The following is a 21,579-nucleotide window of genomic DNA, read 5'->3' on the forward strand; positions in this document are numbered from 1 at the left end:
TTCCCCTGCCTGTTCTCATACTGGTATCCAGGACCTGTGGCTTTCTCCCAGGTGTTGCTACCTAATTTGCTCTCCTTGCTTTCTATCTCCTTCTTCTTTTCTGATTTCCCTCTTTGTATCAAAGCCCCATTTCCCATGCAGTATTTCTTTCTTCATTATTCTTTAGCCTTCTTTCTTCTTAGTGTGTATAATAGGGTTCAACACTGACAGGAGATTAAAGAATTCTCACAAAATCAGGAGTCTGTACAAATTCTGTGTGTGTGTGTGTGTGTGTGCATTTTATGGTAGTGCTTTAGGCAAGTGCTGTCTTATTCATACGCACAGTGTCGGGAAGTTGGAGGTAGAGGAGAGGTTGAAATTCATCTAATCCAGTCGACTTGGTTTAAGGATGAAAAGCGCGTATGCAGAGGAGTTAGTGACTGGCCCTGGATCTCAAGGTTAATTACTGATTGAGTTGATAGTTAAGACTGTTTCCGGAGTTCAGCCCACTCTTGTTTCTCTGTGCCTTTGCTATCCACTGTATTGTGTGTCCCGTCCTAGAGTTTAGCTAAGGACATTATCTGGGGGTTAGTTTGTTCCCAGCAGGCAATCTAGCTGATTGGCTTCGGGTAAGTTATTTAACCTCTCTGGCCTTGAGATTCTCATCAGAATCTGAGAGGACCAAGTCTTCAAGGCATCCTTATAATTCTCAATCTTCCTTCATGTAACAAACTCTCTGATGACCAATTATCTACAAGTGCGAGGTGAGCTGGATTCATGGTTTGCCTTTGTGTTTTTTTTTTCCCAAATGCCACTCAAGGTGGAGCTTTTCCTACATTACTGTACTGCATTTTGATCTGGACAACCAATTAAGCTTGTCCAGTATTTGATTAAAATTATTTCTAATTAAAACATCACAGCTTCCTTGGCGGAGATCCCGTCCTTGTATTACAAGGATGTTTGGCAAGATTTTTGTTATCATTTTGTAAAAGGCTGTGGGAAAATTGAAGCGTTTTGTTGAAATATTTTCTTTGGATCATAACGTTGAGACAGAACAGTGTGACATTCTTTTATACACCACCTGAAAGTTAACGAAAGAGGCACAGAAAGAAATGTGTGCCGGTATCTTGTTGAAATGACAATGTCAGAATAGGTTAGCTAATTCGACTTCCGGGTGATTCAAAATCCAGTAAATTACTACGCCTTAATTTTATGCAAACTAACACTCACATTCCCTTTAAATTGCTGGAAAATTCTTTCTACTTATTTACATAAATGGACATTAATCCTGAGTAGTATGTTTATTCCCTGTCGGCTTGGGTTCCTATGATGTTTGCTAGCCCCTCCATTGAAAACTAGGTGTCTAGGTGGAGGTCATGTGACAGGGTGGGTCCCTTACCAGAGAAGTGAATGTTTGTGTGTGCTCTGAAGGCGAGGTATGAGCCCATGAGTTCCTCATTTTCCTTCCTCTCCTAGTCTAGTAATTTACTACTCACAGTGTTTAATAGCATCCTTTTCTTGGGTCTGTTTGCTTTTAGTAATCAATGAACCTATTTACATCAAAAACTGGTTTTGTTTGGGTGTGGAATTTTCACTCAGTTTGCCAGACCATCATTTCCTGAAGTGCTTGCAAATAGTCATTTTTTGTCTTTCGGTGCCTGAGAGCCTATTTTAAGAGCATTGCCAAGCGTGGGAAACTAATAGCACTATCTTCCAGCTGTGGAAACAGTATCACTGTGATAATGCACTTCAGCTTCCTGTAAAAGGACCTCTTGCTGGCTATGCTGAGAATCTAGTTCGAGGTATAGAAGCAGTATGTGCGATGATGGCAGTGAGCATTCGGAAGTGGTAAGAAACTCCTTCTAATGTCATTGACGTGTGGCATTTTTAATCAGCTTTTTAAACCATTTTCAGAGTTTGATTTTAAACTTGCCTCTCAAGCGCCTGGCATCACTAACAGAAATGGAAAACAAATCGCTCGTGTCTAAAGGACGAGCCCAAATGTTGAAATACTGCAGAACAAAGTTTGAAATCAAACATGTTTTGTATTATTTGCTATAGCTGAGATGATTTTTGTACTTGAACTTGGATTTGAAATGGTTATCAGTATCTTATGATGTCTATTGAAAAGGTGTTTTAAAAAGTCCTTGTAAGTGTAATGATAGGCAATTAAGATTCCTTAACAAAAATATTTTTAATTTACCAGTGAAATCATCTGTTAAATATAATTGAAAGTAATTGAATTGAAAAGTTTTATGTCACAAAATCTCTTCAGATCCTTTATTTGTAAATAGTAAACCGTTAGGAAAATCTCAGTCTTTCCTTAAACATTAAACGCATTCCTTGTATATTAAAAAATATTTAAAACTAAGAGTATATATATAGAGTATCACATTGTTCTCAATCCATAAAATATGTAAAAAAATCACATGAATCTGTACATTATGCAAAATGAACAGCTAATGTTTTTTATATTTCAAGAGTTACAGACATATAACTTTGAAAGTGTCAAAAGGCATTTTAAACCATATGTTTCTTTGAAGTACTGTATTGTTCGATTCCTTAATACATTCTGATTCCTTAATAGCCTGATGAATTGAGGTGATAATTTGATCTGACTTTAGAAAGATCTATTCTCAGTAAATAATACCACAGTTTAACTAATAAGAAATAAACCTGTATTAAATAGTGGATTTCAGTTTTCTGGTCATATTCCACTCAAAACCAAATTCCCTTTTTAGGTGTGTGTAGGAATCATAGGATGAGATGATTTCACTTCTTGTTATGTAGCCAGAAGGAAAGAAATTTCCCAAAAAGCAACTGAGATTTCTACTTTAAACATAGCAAGTTGAAATCACACAGTTGTCTATTTAATTTGAGTTCTTTATTTCAGCCATTGGCATAAGATCACAATGATAGATACAATTCCAAAATGAGAGCTAAAGGTTTTGTTATGAATTTCAAAATGGTCTTCTCTAATATGGTCATTGTTTTGTAACACCTTTTATTTTATTTTATTTTATTTTATTTTATTTTATTTTATTTATTTTATTTTATTTTATTTTATTTTTTGAGAGAGCACGGATAGGGGAGAGGAGCAGAGTGGTGGGGGTGGGGGAGAATCTCAAGCAAGTTCCACACTCAGCATGGAACCTGACACTCCACGGGGCTCGATCCCATAAATTCACCTGATGAATTTGGAATTCATGGAATCATGACCTGAGCCAAAACCAAGAGTTGGACACTCAACTGACTGAGCCACCCAGGCACCCCAAGACCTTCTTTTGTCTCTTGATCTTTGCTCTCAGGTGACTGTCAAGATGAGCAAAAACTTTTTTAAAGAGTAGGACATGGCTCTATTCAGATGTTCATAAGAATTTAAAGTGGTTGCAAAATTATAAATTTTCAGAATAAGACACTTTAAACTCCTACTAAACAGAAATGTGTCCAGTGTTTAAACCCTACTCTCCCTTGTTACTGTCTACACTGCATGCGGTTCGTGCAGGATTTTCAAACTCTTTGAGAGTTGTGCTCAAGCCTAAGCTGTCACAGACAAGAAATCTTTGGAGGAATGAAGTTAACATTTTAAGAAAGTATTGCTGAAAATGAGTTCCAGGTTTTTGTTACTTTTTTAATAAAGAGTATAAATGAATACAGAAAATATATTCCTTAGAATTCACCCTAATGAGTATTTTAGGAATACAAACATTCATTAATTAGCCCTCATGTGTTTAAAATACACACCTGTTGGATATGGTTATGCACAGAAGCTGGTTTTTTCATGAATAATTTCTATCATTTTTGCATAATTTTAAGGAACCATATGTTCTATAATGAAGAAAAATATTTAAAGTATGCAATCATGTTAAACAGTTACAGCATGAGTCACTATATATATATATATATAATTTTTTTTAAAGTGCTGCCTGTAGGTGACAATAGGAGCTAAAAGGATTTGAAGTGAGCTATCAATGTAAAATCACTGTAAATTTATTAACTTAGGCAATTTTGGTTATTGAGACCAAATTTGGAAACTTTCTTGTGTTTAGGTATTAAAATGGCTTTTAAAAATCTGAAAACCAGATTGAAACATGAATTGAATACTTAGATTTGTGTTTGTTTTGTAAGAAGACGTCTGCATCACTGTGTAAAAAATGACTTTGGTGGCTCGTCTAGGTTTTATAACGTGCCAGGACTGGTTCATTTTACGGATGTCATAAAGAACAGTTACGTGCACTTAAAAAAATAAATTACTTTCCATGTCATTTAGCTCTAAAGTCCTTTTTCTGTTTTTCTCCCTGTGAGTCAAATATTCCATTTGTATCACTAATGTTTTTTGTAGTTTTGTTGCTTTATTGAATATTTGAAATGTCCTTTCAAATATAGCATAGGTAATACTCGTCCAAATTTGATATTTCTAATGCATCATATCCAAATTTTAATTTTTGTGGGAATGTAACAGTCATCATTGATGTGGTCTTAGTTTTGTTTTTCTTAAGTTTATTTATTTTGTGGGAGAGAAGGAGATCACATGAGCACAGGAGGGAGGGGCAGAGAGAGAGGGAGAGGGAGAGGGAGAGGGAGAGTCCCAAGCAGGCTCCTCACTGTCAGCACAGAGCCTGATGCAAGGACTCAATCTCATGAACTGTGAGATCCTGACCTGAGATGAAATCAAGAGTTGGATGCTTAACCAATTGAGCCTCCCATGTGCCCTAATGTGGTCTTATTTTTAATAAGAAACATGTGTCAATAAGAAACACATAAAAACGTGCTACAGTTGAGAGGACCGAACTTTAAAAGGTGTTTCCTTGTTGTGTCTTGTTAAGGGTGTGGCACAAGTAGCGGAAGTCATAAGAAGGGAGAAGGTATGTGTCTTTTCCGTTTAGAAATTAATAAGCGAACTCACCGAGAAATGGGCCACCCCCTCCCCATTCTTAGAAGTATCTATCCTGCTTTTGGCATGCTCTAGCCAGCCGGTACTGTTCTTTAGAACTTTCTCTGATGATTGAAATACGCCGTATCTGTGCCATCCAATATGGTAGCCACTAGCCACGTGTGGCTATTATGCACCTGCAGTGTGGCAGTGGAAGAGTGTCTGCTAAGAATTTGTAATTCAATGTAAATAATCCTGTGGTAGCTTCTGCTGGACTTCTTTCGATCCAAAGGGTGCTCCATGGACCACCTCGGAGCCTGTTCAGAATGTCAGAATCTCAGGCCCCTCTTCAGACCCTCCTGAAACAGAATCCACATACTAGCAGCCTCTCCGGGTGGATCATGTGTTCGCTGCCATTTAGCAGGGCTGGTCTATAAGGCATTCCTAAACGGACTAGATGGCTAGAGGAGACAAGAATTCCAATTGCCAAGGGCCTATATATTTTTTTTATTTTGGAGAAGTTAATTGTTGAGATTCAAAGAGAGGTAAGGAGCATACGCTTTGAGGTTAGACCAGGCGTAGAAACAGCTTTGCCCTGTGTTGGCTGTGAGCGATCTTGGGCGTGCTGTCCTACGTAAGGCGTGGTTCCCCTCTGTAAGGGACAGATGCTCGTGATACGGTACCTGCCTCAGTGTTGTGAAGACGAACTGACATAATGTAGGCAAAGTATTTACACACACGGTAAACCCTCAAGAGGACTGGTTTAACTTACACTGTTGTTAACTCGTATTACATAAAGTTGTGCCTTTCAAATGAGACAGGCAGACTAAACTTAGCAGACTGTGTCTTTCTTCTAAATCTACATTGGCTTGGAAAAAGTCTCCAACGATGGTTGCTTATCTTAAAGAAAAGAGGGTCTGAGTCCATTGGTTTGATTTTTGACACATGTTACAGATTTAGGATCAAAGTGTGAAGCAACCACCCGGCCTCTTTAAACCATGCAAGAGTCCTTCAATTGCAGATCTGAGAGCATAGCAACTGCTTCCCCTTCTTCCCTTAGAGTTTATAGAGTCCCCAGGTGCTGTAAAACGTCTCGAAAGTTCTGCCTCTCTCTAGTTCTCACAGTTGGGGCCGTGGCAAAGCGGAGCTCTGCCCTCCTGGTTGCAAGATGTGAACGGACGGGTTTGGTTGGCCTTCTTTGGAGTGTAGCCAGAATTTCCTTTTCAGCAAATTCTGTTTTAAAAAGAATGAACCTAGGGTGAGCTCAAACTATTAGTCACAAGTTTTCATCTTTATTAATGGTGCTTCATCAGGAAGCTAATCCAAGTGGGGGTGGGAGCCGTCTCCTAGTTAAAAATAAAAGCACATACTTACTTAAAATTCCCATCATTCTTTTGCCACTAAAAAAGTAGTCCATGCTTACAGAATATAAATTTCGAAGTGCTTTTTAAAATTTAACCATTTTCCCACTGTTGGTTTATTTAGGTTGTTTTACACACACATAAGTGTGTACACATATACACACACATACACACATATATATGTATGTATATATATAAATACACACACACACACACATATATGTGTGTATGTGTGTGTATATATATACATATATGTGTGTGTGTATAGATATATATAGTCTCTGTCCTCCTCCATATATATATATACATATATATACACATATGTATATGTATATGTATATGTATATATATATGTATATGAAATACATATATATATGTATATGAAATGTATATATATATTTCAGCTTGGGGTTCTCCCTCTCTCTTTCTCTTTTTCTGCCCCTCCCTCTTGTGCTTGCGTGGGCTCTCTCTCTCTCTCTCTTTCTCTCCCCAAAAATAAGTAAATAAACTTAAAAAAATAAAAATAAAACCATATCAATGGCAATTCTTACATCCCCACAAAAATTAAAATTTGGATATCATGCACTAGAAATATCAAATTTGGGGGTGTCTGGGTGGCTCAGTCACTTAAGCATCTGAGTTCGGCTCAGGTCATGATCTCTCAGTTCATGAGTTTGAGCCCCGTGTCGGGCTCTGTGCTGACAACTCGGATCCTAGAGCCTGCTTCGGATTCTGTGTCTCCCTCTCTCTCTGCTCCTCCCCCACTCATGCTCTCTTTATCAAAGATAAATAAACATTAAAAAAATTTTTTTAAGAAATAACAAATTTGGACTACTATATATATATATATATATATATATGATGTGTGTGTATGTATATATGTGTGTGTATCATATTTCTTTGCATCTTTATTTCCTTTCACTTAGATTGTGGAAAAGAGAATTCAGTATACTGATATACTTTTGAAAGAGTAATATGCCTTTCCAAATTGCTTTTCAGAGAAGTTGTATTAATTTACGTATCCACCAGCAGTGTTTGAGTTCATTTCGCTGTAATATTGACTGTCACTTTAAAAATGATTAATTTGATGCGGTGGAATATTATTCAGCCATAAAAAAGGAAGTCCTGCCACCTGCAACAACACGGATGGACCTTGAGGACATTCTGCTAAGTGAAATAAGTCAGAGAAAGACAAATACTCTGTAAGCTCACCTATATGTAGGAGGTGCGCAAAACGGGTACAGTTGGTCTAAAGGTACCAACTTCCAATTACAAGATAAGTCCTGGGGTATAATGTGATGACTGTAGTTAACAATACTATATTGTATATTTGAAAGTTTCTAAGGGAGTGGATCTTTTTTTTTTAATTTTTTTTTAGTGTTTATTTATTTTTGAGACCGAGAGAGACAGAGCATGAACGGGGGAGGGGCAGAGAGAGAGAGGGAGACACAGAATCGGAAGCAGGCTCCAGGCTACGAGCTGTCAGCACAGAGCCCGACACGGGGCTCGAACTCACGGACCGCCAGAGCATGACCTGAGCCGAAGTCGGACGCTTCACCGACTGAGCCACCCAGGCGTCCCGAGAGTAGATCTTGAGAGTTCTCATTATAAGAAAAAAACCTGATAACTATGTGTGTTGATGGGTGTTAAGTAGATTTATTGTGGCGATCGTTTGATTATGCAATGTATATACATGTATCAAACCAGTATTTATACGCCTAAAACTAATATAATGTTATATGTCAATCATCTCAATTTAAAAATAAATAAAAATAAATAAAACCTAAAATAGAAAGTTTTTAAATAATTTGATAGGCAAAAGTATCTCTTTTTTTTTTTTAATGTTTATTTATTTTTGAGACAGAGAGAGACAGAGCATGAATGGGGGAGGGGCAGAGAGAGAGAGGGAGACACAGAATCGGAAGCAGGCTCCAGGCTCTGAGCCATCAGCCGAGAGCCTGACGCGGCGCTCGAACTCATGAACCGTGAGATCGTGACCTGAGCTGAAGTCGGATGCTCAACCGACTGAGCCACCCAGGCGTCCCAAGTATCTCATTTTTAACTTAAGTACCTAAAGATTTTTTATTATGGTGAGGTTAAGTGTTTTTTCATATTTCTTAGCCATGGTTGTTTCTTCCTTACGTATGTGCCCTTGGGTGAATTACTTAACTCTGTACCTTGTTTTTTGTTTTAATCTCAAGTCACTTTGTAAGGTCACTGTGAAGACCAAATTAGATAATATTTTTCACGTACTTGCCACAGTATGTGTTGTATAGATGTTCATCGGTCCTTGGTGAAAGTCTGATTTATGGCTTTTGTCCACTTTCTGTTGCCGTTGAGTTCCCAGGATTTAGAGCCTTATGGGGCACTGACCTTTCTCACTTCTTTGCATGAAGTGGGAGAGGATGTAAGTTTCTGATGAGGCTGGTGACCATTATTTCTGAGGATGCCAGGAGCGGAGTGATGGAAGTCTCCTCACTATGAAAGTTGAATCCTCTCCGTATATTCACAGTCTAATGTTATTATCCCCGTTTTATAAATAAAAAAAAACAAAGGCTCTGAAAGTTGTAGTGGCTTGTCCAGGGTATGATGGACCTCTCGTCCCCTGCTCCCTCCATGCCGCTGGGGACTATGGTCCCTCAGCCCTTTGAACTGTACTTGAGGTTTACATATTGCTACCTAAGGCAATCCTGTATGCTTGTTGATGTCAACCGTGAAGCCACGTGACCTGAGTTCAGACCCTGGCTCTGTCACCTACTAGCTGTGTGACGTCACCAGCACAGTCACTTCATCTGTAAAATGAGAATGGTAGTAGGACTCCCCTTTTGAATTGTCGTGAGGGATAAGGTCGTTGATTTATGTGTAAATCACCTAGGTCAGTAGTTTCGTACACGACAGGTGTTATATACCAGCCACTGAGATCATAGTCCCCAGCGTCGGGGACGTGTGTGGCCAAAGGCCTATCCGACATTTTTTTTTTTTGAGAGAGGGAGAGTGAGAGAGCATGAACACACATGAATGTGTGCCCGCACGAGGGAGAGGGGCAGAGAGAATCTGAAGCAGGCTGCGTGCCCATAGCGGAGCCTGATGTGGGGCTCAAACTCGCAAACCATGAGATCATGACCTGAGCCAAAATCCAGGGTCAGATGCTTAACTGACTGAGCTGCCCAGGCGCCCCCTACTGACATTTTCAGCGTCTTGCCTGCACACCATCGACTGTGCACCATTCTTGGAATGGAACTGGGGGGGAGATCTCTTGGTGGGCTAAGAACTTGTGCTTTTGCTCACCCCATGTCACAGTGAACCAAAAAGAAATTTTTGTTTGGTGAGAATTTTACCAATAGGGATTTAGTTTTGTACAGCCGGCAGGTCAGAAATCCAGAGTCCCTTTGTGCTGCCCACTTGCTGTAATTCCTGAGTGGAGGAGGTCACCAGGAAGGCCACCCTCACTGTCATTTGTACTTTTTTTTTTTTTGGAAGACACCGAATGCCCTCACAAGGCCATAGTCCGCCGAACATCAGCTCAGTAGCATGTCTCCTGTCCACACAACGTGTGCATCTCTCCCTGGAGAACTTCACTGTTGGTAGCACAGGAAGCACAGGAAGTTCCCCAAGTTTGGGGGAAAACCATCAGAGAGAGAGAGAGAGAGAGAACAGAACTTTGCTGTGAAGCAAAATCATTGCCAAAAAGGCAATCGCATTTCCCTACTGACTGGCCAGCTTCACCTCAGGCTGCACCGTGAGAAGATCGTAAGGAACCTTCTTTGTGAAGGTTCTCATGGTCTGGGATGGAGGCAGATGCAAGGCCTTCCCCCCTCATTCATCTGTTCATTCAGCAGACATTTATTGAACCCTGACTGTGCTTCCTCCTGCCCTAAGCCCAGGTTGAGGTGTATCTCATTCTACTTTTGTATCTTAATTCCGATTTCTGTTTCTCCCAAACAAGGCTGGACAGCCTAACTCAAGGGCAGCAACCCGCTGTGCAAGGCTGACGAGGTGGGAGAGGATGAGGAGAACAGCTGTTATTCGGGGGATATTTATGTGAGGCGCTGGGTCAAGTGATTTATATATTGGAATGATTCAGAACACTTTTTTTTTTCTTTACCACCCACTCTTTACAGATGAGGAAACTGAGATTTAGGGAGGGTTTTTTTTAATGTTTATTTATTTTGAGAGAGAGAGGGCACGAGTAGGGGAAGGGCAGAGAGAGAGGGAGAATCCCAAGCAGGCTCTGCGCTGTCATCGCACAGCCCGGTGCGGGGCTCGATCCCATGAACCATGAGATCAAGACCTGCGCCAGAACCAGGAGTCAGCCATGTAACCAACTGAGCCACCCGGGCACCTCAAGATTGAGGGGGTTTTAAAAAGGTGCTCAATTCAAGCCCCTCATCAGGCTCTGTGCTGACAGCTCTGGATTCTGTGTCTCCCTGTCTCTCTGCCCCTCCCCTGCTCACACTCTGTCTCTGTCTCTCTGTCTGTCTCTCTCTCTCTCAAAAATAAATAAACATAAAAACTATTTTAAAAATGCACTTAGCTAATAAGGGACAGACCCAGAATTTCAGCTTCGGTTAAGCTGACTACAGAATCCAAACCCTTCATTGTTCTGTGCTGCTTCTCTCGTGAGGTCAACCTTGTGGTTTCTCCGTTTGCTTTCTTGAGCGTTGGGGTTAACCTGTATGTTCCTTCAGATTTTTCAGTACATTTTTGTTTTGTTTTGTCTTGATTTAATGACGAAGGTGTTAAGAGTTGTTAACCCAATGGGTATGTGATTTGCTTTGGAGAAGGTGTCCAGTAGATGTCTCTGGAAGTCCATGTGTCATTGGGACGCACTTGTGTTGTTTCTGTGTCCAAGATGATGCTGATGGGCAGCCTTGAGGAGGTCCCATTTCCACACTAAAGGTGGGATGTGGAGATAAAGAACAAGGTGTGAGAGGAAGACTTGAAGACTTAGGTAGAGAATAGAAGCGAAGGTAAGAATAAATTAGCTTCCTCCATTTGCACCTTCATTTGCATTGTAGCACCTGCAGTGACATAGAGAAAAATAATTAGAGGTATACCAGGATGAGATAGTGACTAAGGAGAGAAAGGATGCCAGAGGACAACACAACTCTAGAAATTTACCACATACAGTGATGTTTGGCCGAGGTTGGAAGGGTTGCTGAGGTCACCAGACGAAGCAGGGCACTAGATGAGTGAAATTAAGTGTTCCCTCAAGTTTCCAGGAAGGTAGAGAGGGCTTAGGGGAAGGTCAGTGGCTGGAGAGGTGCCAGGTAGATTTGGCAGGATGGGAAATAGAATTACAAGAACACCTTGAGGGGTCAATCCTCAATTAATAAGAAAGGGAGTGTCTCCTCGGGTTTATAGTAAAGATGAACAGGTGTCGTTAGAGATAAAGCAGAGGCGATATAAAAACTAGTAAAAGTACATGAGCTGCTGACTAATTTTTTGACATCCTTGGTGACCAAGGTAGGTTTTCTTTGTAAAGTGCTTGGCGTCCTAAATGGTCGGCTTATTAGCCTTTCGTATCCTGTGCAACAACAGAATAACAAAGTCGTGCCAAATGGCATTTTCCCCGACACTCGTGTACCGGTCGTGTGCTTTGCCAGTATTAACTTACAGCTCACAGCTGTGTGCACCAGCTCCTTCCCATTTTCCAGATAAACTCAGCCTTTGTGATGTTTTATATCTTGTCCAAGGTCACCCAGTTAAAAAGTGTCAGGTTTAGTATTTGTTACACTGCCCGCCAAAGAAAGGGTCCTATTTTGGTGAAAGCAAAAGGCTGTGGTAAGACGTAGCCCTAGGAAAGATCCCTGTTTTCTCTGGTGTTGGAGATTGGAAGTGAGTGTGAACGGAGTGCTTTGACGTGTCCTGTGCTCTATTATTTTGTCCTGTGATTTCAGTCCCCCTAGGGTGTATCGATGCCATAAGGAGGAAGGTACCTGTATCTTTATTAAGATAAAGTTTCCCTCTCTCTCTGCTCCTCCCCCGTTCATGGTCTGTCTCTCTCTCTGTCTCAAAAATAAATAAACGTTAAAAAAAATAAAAATAAAAAAAAGGGGGCGCCTGGGTGGCTCAGTCGGTTAAGCGTCCGACTTCAGCTCAGGTCACGATCTCGCGATCTCACGGTCCATGAGTTCGAGCCCCGCGTCGGGCTCTGGGCTGATGGCTCAGAGCCTGGAGCCTGCTTCTGATTCTGTGCCTCCCTCTCTCTCTGCTCCTCCCCCGTTCATGGTCTGTCTCTCTCTCTGTCTCAAAAATAAATAAACATTAAAAAAAAAAATTAAAAAAAAAAGTTCATCTCAATGTGCTAATGGGGATGAAGTCCGTTGTTAAATTAATCATTTTGCAAATCCTCTGAGTGGTAGTGTTTACTCTTTGGATTGAGCTTTCTTTCGGGGCCATGCATGGGAAATATGGCAGGCAACGTAAACTGGCAAAAGCAGCTTTTAACTGATGAAGACCTTTAACTTATTTTCCTTAACTAATCTAAGTCCTTGAAACTGAGAAATGGAAGGCAGTATTCATCACAAAATACTGCTAGCAAGCAAGTGAAAATTCACTTCTCCTTGACCCTTTATAGGAACATACAGGGGCCCGTGCTCTGGGCAATGAACTTGGAGTTTATAGGCCTGAGCATGATTATCAGTAGATGTGAAGGCCGGACAGTAAATGCCGGAACAAGTGATGTCATATATGTGTATGTTTGAAGGATGGTTTAATTTCTCTGGTTTGTTGATCCATTGAAAACCACCCTGGCCTCAAAATGCCATGGACACAGATTTGGAGGAGAAAAATACTTTGTCATCAGTTAAGGTAGTCACGAGATTAAAAACCAACTGAAGTTTATACCAGCTTAAGTATAAATAATTTTGGTTGGGGAACTCCTCGGAAGGGGAGGAAATATATTGGGCCCGATACATAACCTCCAAAATGAAACCCTTCAATTACTTTGTAAAAAAGAGGAATTGGAGTAAGGAATAATGAGACTAGGTAGGTATCGATATTATGCAAACTATATAATTTTAAGCCTGGCATACCATGTAATGGAGAAGTTGGCAAGCTTTTTCTGTAAGGGTCAGACAGCAAATATTTTTGGCTTCGAGGCCATACATTCTCTGTCACCCTCACGGAATTCTGTTGTACCACAAAAGGAGCCATTGGTTCATGAGACACAGAGAGAGGCAACAGGCTGACTTTGGCCCCAGAGTTGTGGTTGGCTAGTCCCTGGTATCATCTGTGGGGTTTGAGCCCTGAAGGTCTTTTTATATATATGGCAAAAGTGAAATGCTTCCTACACAAGCCCGGTAGCAAATCTGAGAATGCATTCTAGGTGCCCCTTTGTAGAAACACTATTTTATTTGAGGTTTTTGAAAATTATGCTTGGCCAACTCAAACATTAACCTCTGCTCTTTAATTCAGACGTTATATTCACATTTCTTGCCAGACCTGGGAACTGACTGAAAATAATTATTATGAAAGACACAGGGCCCTTGAACCCTTTCTTGTGGCTATTTTGAAGGGTCATTGTCTTTTAGCTAATTAGGAACCAGGAACATTATGTTTCAGCTGCTTGTGGAAGGTATTATCCTTAGAGAAATGGTCTGGGCAAGAGTTTGTATGGGGGTGCCGGGAACAGAGAGGAGAAAGAAAACCTGGGAGGGCCAAATTACAGGCACCAGCAACAGAGAAAACCCAGCCAGTAATTAGAGTAAATTTCTGAATACAAATCCTCAAAATGTGTCACTTTTTACATTTGAATCCCAATGCATTATACTCAACAAAACGAGTACTTGGTGATATGTCAACATTTTAATTCTGAATGAGTGTTAATTGGGTATTTTAGTGCTGAAATTATTTGTTACCTAAAACACTGACACAACCTGAAGTTCCCTGATTTTTATAATTATATAGCACAGACAGAATTTCCTTCTCTAGATTTGATTGCTTTTACAAAATGTATTTAAGGCACACGCTTTAGATCAATTAATAATTCAGAACTGTAATTATTAGACTCCATGGTGACTTGGTATAGTAACTCTTCCTGAATCAGCCCGTTCACAATTCGGGGCTGGTTGGAATTGTGAACTTCAGCCAAAAAAAAAAAAAAAAAATGGAAAATATCTCCTCTCGATATAATGTACATGGTGACTGTAGATAACACTGCCAGCTGGTATATTTGGAAGTTGTTAAGAAAGGAAATCCTGACAGTTCTCATCTCAAGGAAAGAAAAAAAAAATTTTTTTTATAATCTATATGAGATGATGGACATCAACCAAACTGTCTGTGGGGGAATCATTCCATAATATATGTAAGTCAAGTCATTATGCTGTTACATCTCAGTAAAAGTGGGGGAAAAAAATCCCTCCCTGACCTCCCTTTACTTGTCAATTCCCTAGAGCAAATGTGTTGAGTGGCTGCCTGACCCAGTACTGTGCTAGGGGCTTGGACCCAGTAGGGAACAATGCAGCCAGCGACTCTTGCTTTCCTGGACCTATTTGTTATAATACATTTGCATGCCTAATATAACTTCTTGCTCTCTCTTTTGGATGCTTACTCTGATTTCTCTAGCAGAAATCATGTGGGTCTAAAAAAATATTTTTATTGGGGTAGAATATACAAAACAATATTTAGCATTTGACCTGTTTTTAAGTGTGCAGTTCTGTGGCATTCAGTGCAAGTTTTAAATACGAATTCCCCATCTCCTCTCCCCACCCTGGCCCCTGGCATCCACCATTCTTTTGGTCTCTGTGGATGTGATTACTCAGCTGAATGATAAGAGTATTTGTCCTCTTATGAGTGGCTTATTTCACTCAACATAATGTGTTAAAGGTTCATAAGAAACTGTGTTTCTAAAAGAAATGTTTGATTTTCTTAAATTAAAAATTTTAATTTCAATTCAGTCAGGCGAAAGGGTTTTTTTTTTAATCTCAAGAAGAGCAGTGTTCATAATTCCTTTGAAAAAATATATTTTTTTAACGTTGACTGACTCACCAAGCAATATTTTCGTTTTGGTTTTGCCTTAGAAAGAGAAGATTTGATTTGTTGTAAACCCTTGTGTATTACAGTCTACTAGGAGAACAGAAGTGCCCTCCTTGCATGGAATTAAGGAAGTATTCTGAGGATGGTCCTGTTTTAAAAGACTTTCTAATTCAGTGGCTCAGTCAGTTAAGCATCCGACTTCGGCTCAGGGCATGATCTCGTGGTCCGTGAGTTCAATCCCGGAGTCAGGCTCCGTGCCAGCAGCTGAGAGCCTGGAGTCTGCTTCAAATTCTGTGCCTTCCTCTCTCTCTCTCTCTGCCCCTCCCCTGCTTACACTCTGTCTCTCTCTCTCAAATATAAATAAATGTTTAAAAAAATGTAAAATACTTTCTAATTCCTTTTTTTTTTTTTTTTGAGAGAGAGAGAGAGAGAGAGAGAGAGAGAGAGAGAGAGAGAGAGAATCTTAAGCAGGCTCCACACCCAGAGCACAGCCCCCGTGGAACTCCATCTCAAAACCATGAGATCATGACCTGTGCCAAAATCAAGTCACATGCTCAACTGACTGAGCCAGCCGGGTGCCCCTAAAATACTTTCCAAAGTAAATCAGAAAACTATGAATTAGGACAATTCATTTTTGCAGGTTATTTTTAGAGAAAGATGTAACAGAATTGTCTTTCTTTGTTTGGAAAAGAAAATGTGAGTAGGAAAACAAACACATACTATCCCCACTGGGGGATCCTACTTTTTAGAAAATGTGTAGGTTTTTCTGCCTGCGATCCCAATTTTATGTTAATTAGCACACTGCCCCCTGCGTCAGGAAAACTGTTTGCGGTGCCTTCCCTTTCCTGGTAGGCTGCCTTGCTTGTAACCACCCCTAGGAGCCACTCTGAAGAATGCAAGCAGCAGAGGTGTTTTCTGAAAGTGGAAGGAAGTGAGCTCAACGGAGTTGTTAATTCTTACTCTCCAGTGCCCGCTGGGGAAATTATACTCCTGGCTGCTATCCTTTGGTTCTGCTGTCAGTAATAACAGGTAGGAGCCCCCACCTCTCCTACCTAATAGAAGGTTCATTTTCCTGTGATTTAATTGCCTACAGAGGTTGGAATTGTGGAGGGCTAAAATTGTATTTGCGAGCACTGCATTCATGAAATACTTGGCTCACACGCACAGAAATAGGCCCTGAAAAATAATTGCTTCCTAACGATGTGCACGCATGACGTGGTTCCCCCAGAGCTCTGAAATCCTGCCACAGATAGGGTCCACCCTCCAGGCATGTCTCTGGACTGTACGTGGAAATATTCTTTTACTTCATTCTTCATGGAAATCACAAAAGAATAACTTGAAAAGGGTTGGGCACTCGTTACACAGTGAGGCTTTCGTGTATTTTTACCGTATCATTCTAATTTCTTTCTTTTTTTTAAATTTTTTGGATGTTTATTTTTGAGAGAGAGACAGACAGAGCACAAGTCAGGAAAGGGCAGAGAGAGACGGAGACAGAATCTGAGGCAGGCTCTAGGCTCCGAGCTGTCATCACAGAGCCCAACACGGGGTTTGAACTCACGAACCCCAGAATCATGACCTGAGCCGAAGTCGGACACTTCACCGACTGAGCCACCCAGGTGCCCCTCATATCATCCTAATTTCAACAAAATTATGTGTAATTATAAGTGATATACATTGGGAGTCTGATATGATTTGCATCTTTCAACTTACTGAAGGAGACTAAAACTGTTGGGTATAGAAAAAAAAGAGAGAGAGACAGAGAGAGAGAAACGAAAAGAAAAAGACCATGCCCTTCACCTCTTGTAGTCTTGTCCAGATTTTGCCAGGCTCTTCAGGAGGGTTGTCTCTTCTGCTCAGCTTTGCAAATGCTTATCATCCCGGGAACTGATTTTCTCTCTGTTTACCACGGCTTTCTCTTTCTCTGTACCGAAACGCCTTGTTGACTTTGCTGGGGGTCTTTCTCGGTGTTCCTCAGATGATGGGATGGTACAGGTTCGGTTTTATTCATGACTGGATGCCACATTGGTAGGAAACAGAAATGTTATACTACGTGCCAAACAATCCATGGGACACTCAGTAAGGCTACTGAAGTTGTTTTTGTGTTTAACACCAAATATTACCCCAACTTTGATATGATAGACCTTTACTTTAAAAACATTTTTTTAATGTTTATTTCTTTTTTTTAACTTTTTTTTTTACATTTAACTATTTTTGATAGGCAGAGAGAGACAGTGCACAAGTGGGGGAGGGGCAGAGAGAGAGGGAGACACAGAATCTGAAGCAGGCTCCAGGCTCTGAGCTGTCAGCACAGAACCTGAGGCGGGGCTCGAACTCACGAGCCATGAGATCATGACACCCCATGATAGACCTGTACTTTATTCACTTACCCAAAATATGTACTGGGCAACGACTGTGCACCAGGGTCGGTACCAGGCAATCAGCTCAGAGTAGGAGATCCAGATATTAAAATGAAGCCCCTCACATGGTGGTAAACCCGCTTCTTCAGGGTCAGAGGGCAAGAGGACCAAAGGAGGCCCAAATAGTGCATGCCTTTATGATTGCGAACCAGTTTGAATTTACAATTGTCCTTGAAATGCCGCATGGAGATCTGGCAGCGGAGAGAGCTGACATAGAGACCTCACGTCCCCCTGGGTCTGTCAAGGTCCGTGAGGGGCTTTTGCATGTGAGTAGAAGCCCAGCCTACACATTCAGGCCCCTGCTCATCACCGCCAACCTCCCTCATCATACAGCTGCCCCTAGCCACAGCTGGGTCTAGGAGTGTGCACGCGGGCAGGGAAGTGTATCTTGAGAAGTGTGAACTTGGGAAGAAGCCCAGGCAGACCTAACAGGCCCGTGGCCATTTGGTCAGCAAATTCCGGACGCTCCAGTTCCCAGACTCTCTAAAACTACCCTGTATAATATGGTAGCCCTTGCCATGTAGGGCTATTAGGATGTCAATTCACCAAAATTAAGTGAAATTTTAAAATTCGTTGCACTAGCTATATTTCAACCCACGTGTTGTCTAGAGGCTATCGTGTGTGTGTATATATAGTATATGTGTTGCTACAGGACAAATACAGATTTTCCGGCAGAAAGTTCTAGTTTGGAGGAAAAGACAGGGGCTGGGAGTGTACAGGCACCACTTTCCCATATCTAAGAGTTGTGCTGTGTTTGCAGAGCGTGGGGACAGGGTTGCGGGAGGGAGAGGGGCGGGGAGTGGGGTAGCCAACGAAAAGTAAACAGTGACTAAATAAGTCTTTGCGTCATGTGAGAGACTCTCCGAAGAAGATAAGCCGGGTGATGTGATGGGAACTGTAGCCAGAGAGGAAGAAGAGCTTCAAGCAGTGGGAAAGACAGAAGTAGAAGTTCAAAAGCCAAGAGAGTTTCATTTGTCCCAAAAAAAAAAAAAAAGAAAAAAGAAAAAAGAAAAGTCAAAAAGGCGATGTTTATGGCTGGCAGGTAGCGAAGGAAGAGAAAAGTAGTGCGAGATGTGTCTGGAGATGTAGGCAAAGGCCAAAGTGTATCAGCGAGACACGGGATTTATTTTTTAAGTGACATGGGGGGCAATGGGAATGTTCTGTAAGGGGGAATGTTGTGAGCTAGTGCGTTTGAAGAAGTTTCCTTTGGCTCCCTGCGTGGAAGGGCTGGGGGCGGGGCAGAGGCAGAAAGACCAATCAGAGCTGTAGTCGGAGCCCACACAGGGCGTGAGCGATAACTAGGCTTGGGGTGATGCGGTAGAAAGAGGTGGATGATGAGATTTTCATAGAGCTGAACAACAGAGCGGATCCGTTTGCAGCCAGCACACATTTATTGAGTGCCTGCTGTGTACGAGGCCCTGTGCTAGGTACTGGGGACTCAATGGTGAACGAAAGTGAGGCCCTGTGCTAGGTACTGGGGACTCAATGGTGAACACCGACTCCTGCCTTCATGGAACTTAGGTATTCGTGCAGAGAGTAGAACCATGAATACACATGTAAGTACAGCAGAAAAAGGGGATTAGTGAGTAGCTGATGGCTTGCCTTTTTCTTTTTTTTTTAATTTTTAAGTTTATTTATTTATTTTGAGAGAGACAGAGACAGCATGAGTGTGGGAGGGAGCAAAAGGAGAGGGAGAGAGAGAATCCCAAGCAGGCTCTGAGCTGCCAGCGTAGAACCCCATGTGGGACTTGAACTCATGAAAGTGTGAGATCATGACCTGAAATGAAACCAAGAGTCTGATGCTTAACCGACTGAGCCCCCCAGGCGCCCTATGGATTGCCATTTTAAATGCTACGGTTGTTACGGGGCGCCTGGGTGGCTCGGTCAGTTGGGTATCCGACTTCAGCTTAGGTCATGATCTCACAGTCTGTGAGTTCAAGCCCCACGGCGAGCTCCGTGCTGACAGCTCAGAGCCTGGAGCCTGCTTTGGATTCTGTGTCTCCCTGTCTCTCTGTCCCTCCCCCACTCATGCTCTGTGTCTCTCTGTTTCAAAAATAAATAAACATTAAAGTTAAGTGCCACAGTTGTTTTGGTCAGTTTTGTGACCTTTGATGTTGGAGATTTACAAAGACATTTTGGGAGAAAAGAAGAAAGCAACTCCAGAAATAGAGTTAACAGAGCCAAAGAGGCCCAGGGTTACTAGAGGTCCTGTAGTCCTCCATGGAGTCAGGGCTAAGACACCCCCCCAACCTCCTGAATACCCTGCAAAATCAGTAAGTTCACCTTCCTGCCTCTGGGTAGTTTTGCCAATATCAGTGATCACATTTTTTGTTTTTTTGGTTTTGTTGTTGTTGTTGTTTGTTTTTAAATTTTAATCCCAGGGGGGCGGGAGGGAGGGGAGGGTGGGTGATGGGCCTTGAGGAGGGCACCTGTTGGGATGAGCACTGGGTGTTGTATGGAAACCAATTTGACAATAAATTTCATATTTAAAAAAAAAATTAAAAAATAATTTTAAAAATGTAATTCCAGTGTAGTTACCATACAATGTTATATTAGTTTCAGATATACAACATGTGGTTCATTGTTCATCACAAGTGTATTCTCAGTCCCCATCACCTGTTGAACCCACCCCCTACCCACCTCCTCTCTCATAACCATGTTTGTTCTCTATAGTTGGTCTGTTTCTTGGTTTGTCTCTCTTTTTCTTTGTTCGTTTGTTTTCTTTCTTAAAGTTCACATATGAATGAAATCATATGATATTTGTTCTTCTCTAATTTTACTTACCATTCATTATACCCTGTAGATGTAGCCATGTTGTTGCAAACGGCAAGATTTCACTCTTCTTCATCCAACTCATCTATCAATGGACCCTTGGATTGCTTACATAATTTGGCTATAGTAAATAATGCTGTAATAAACGTAGAGGTGCATATATCTTTTCAAATTAGCGTCTTTGTGTTCTTTGGGCATGATACCCAGTAGTGGAATACCCAGTACTGGATCATATGGTAATTCTATTTTTAATTTTTTGAGGAACCTCCATACTGTTTTCAAAAGCAGCTGTACCAGTTTGCATTCCCACCAGTGGTGCACAAGGGTTCTTTTTTCTCCACATCCTTGCCAACACCTGTTGTTTCTTGTGTGTTTTTTTTTTTATTTTTAGCCATTCTGACAGGTGTGAGGGGATATCTCATTGTGGTTTTGATTTGCATTTCCCTCATGATGAGTGATGTTGAGCATCTTTTCACGTGTCTTTCGGCCATCGGTATGTCTTCTTTGGAGTGATGTCTGTTCGTGTCTTCTGCCCATTTTTAATCAGATTATTTGTTTCGTGGGTGTTGAGTTGTATAAATTCTTTATATATATTGGGTATTAACCCCTTATCAGATATATCATTTGCAAGTATCTTCTCTCATTCAGTTGGTTTTCTTTTTGTTTTGTTGGTGGTTCCCTTTTCTGTGAAAATGCTTTTTATTTTCATGTAGTACATACAATAGTTTATTTTTGCTTTTCTTTCCCTTGCCTCAGCAGACATAACTAAAAAATGTTGTTGCAGCCAATGTCAGAGAAATTACTGCCTGTGCTCTCCTTTAGGATTTTTATGGTTTCTGGTCTCATATTTTGGTCTTTAATCCATTTTGAGTCTATTTTTGTGTATGGTGTAAGAAAATGATCCAGTTACCTTCTTTTGCAAGTATTATGATCATGGCTTTAAAAAAAAATACAATTTCAAGCATTATAAAAGGTTCCACAGTGAAAAGCAAGTCCCTCCCACCCCTGCTTGGCCCTGGATCCCTCAGGTTTCCTCGCCAAAGGCCATCACTGTTAGGTGTCCTGGCGTAGAGTTCTCAACTGTCAGTGGTCAACAGAACTATATGCAGAGCTTTAAAAAGGACTGATGCCTGGTCCTGCCCCTGAGTTTCTGGTTGAATTTTTGGGGGATATAGCCCAAACATAGATATTTTTTTAA

At 41.1% G+C, this 21,579-nt stretch overlaps 1 protein-coding gene across 4 annotated transcripts in view; it reads left to right on the forward strand.

The window, feature by feature from the left end:
• Positions 1–21,579, forward strand: part of CACNB2 (calcium voltage-gated channel auxiliary subunit beta 2) — a 382,396-nt gene that overhangs the window by 217,647 nt on the left and 143,170 nt on the right. The window contains exon 1 of one of the 4 annotated variants that reach the window (XM_015537186.2): positions 1,772–1,827. The exons of the other annotated variants lie outside the window; for them this stretch is intronic. Within the exon in view, the coding sequence (XP_015392672.1) occupies positions 1,795–1,827 (33 nt within the window). The 5' untranslated portion in view covers positions 1,772–1,794. Of the gene's footprint in view, positions 1–1,771; positions 1,828–21,579 lie in introns of those variants that run through there. 4 annotated transcript variants of the gene reach the window in all.

Source organism: Panthera tigris, chromosome B4 (assembly GCF_018350195.1).
Source record: "Panthera tigris isolate Pti1 chromosome B4, P.tigris_Pti1_mat1.1, whole genome shotgun sequence".
In the NCBI taxonomy this organism is placed as follows: Eukaryota; Metazoa; Chordata; class Mammalia; order Carnivora; family Felidae; genus Panthera; species Panthera tigris.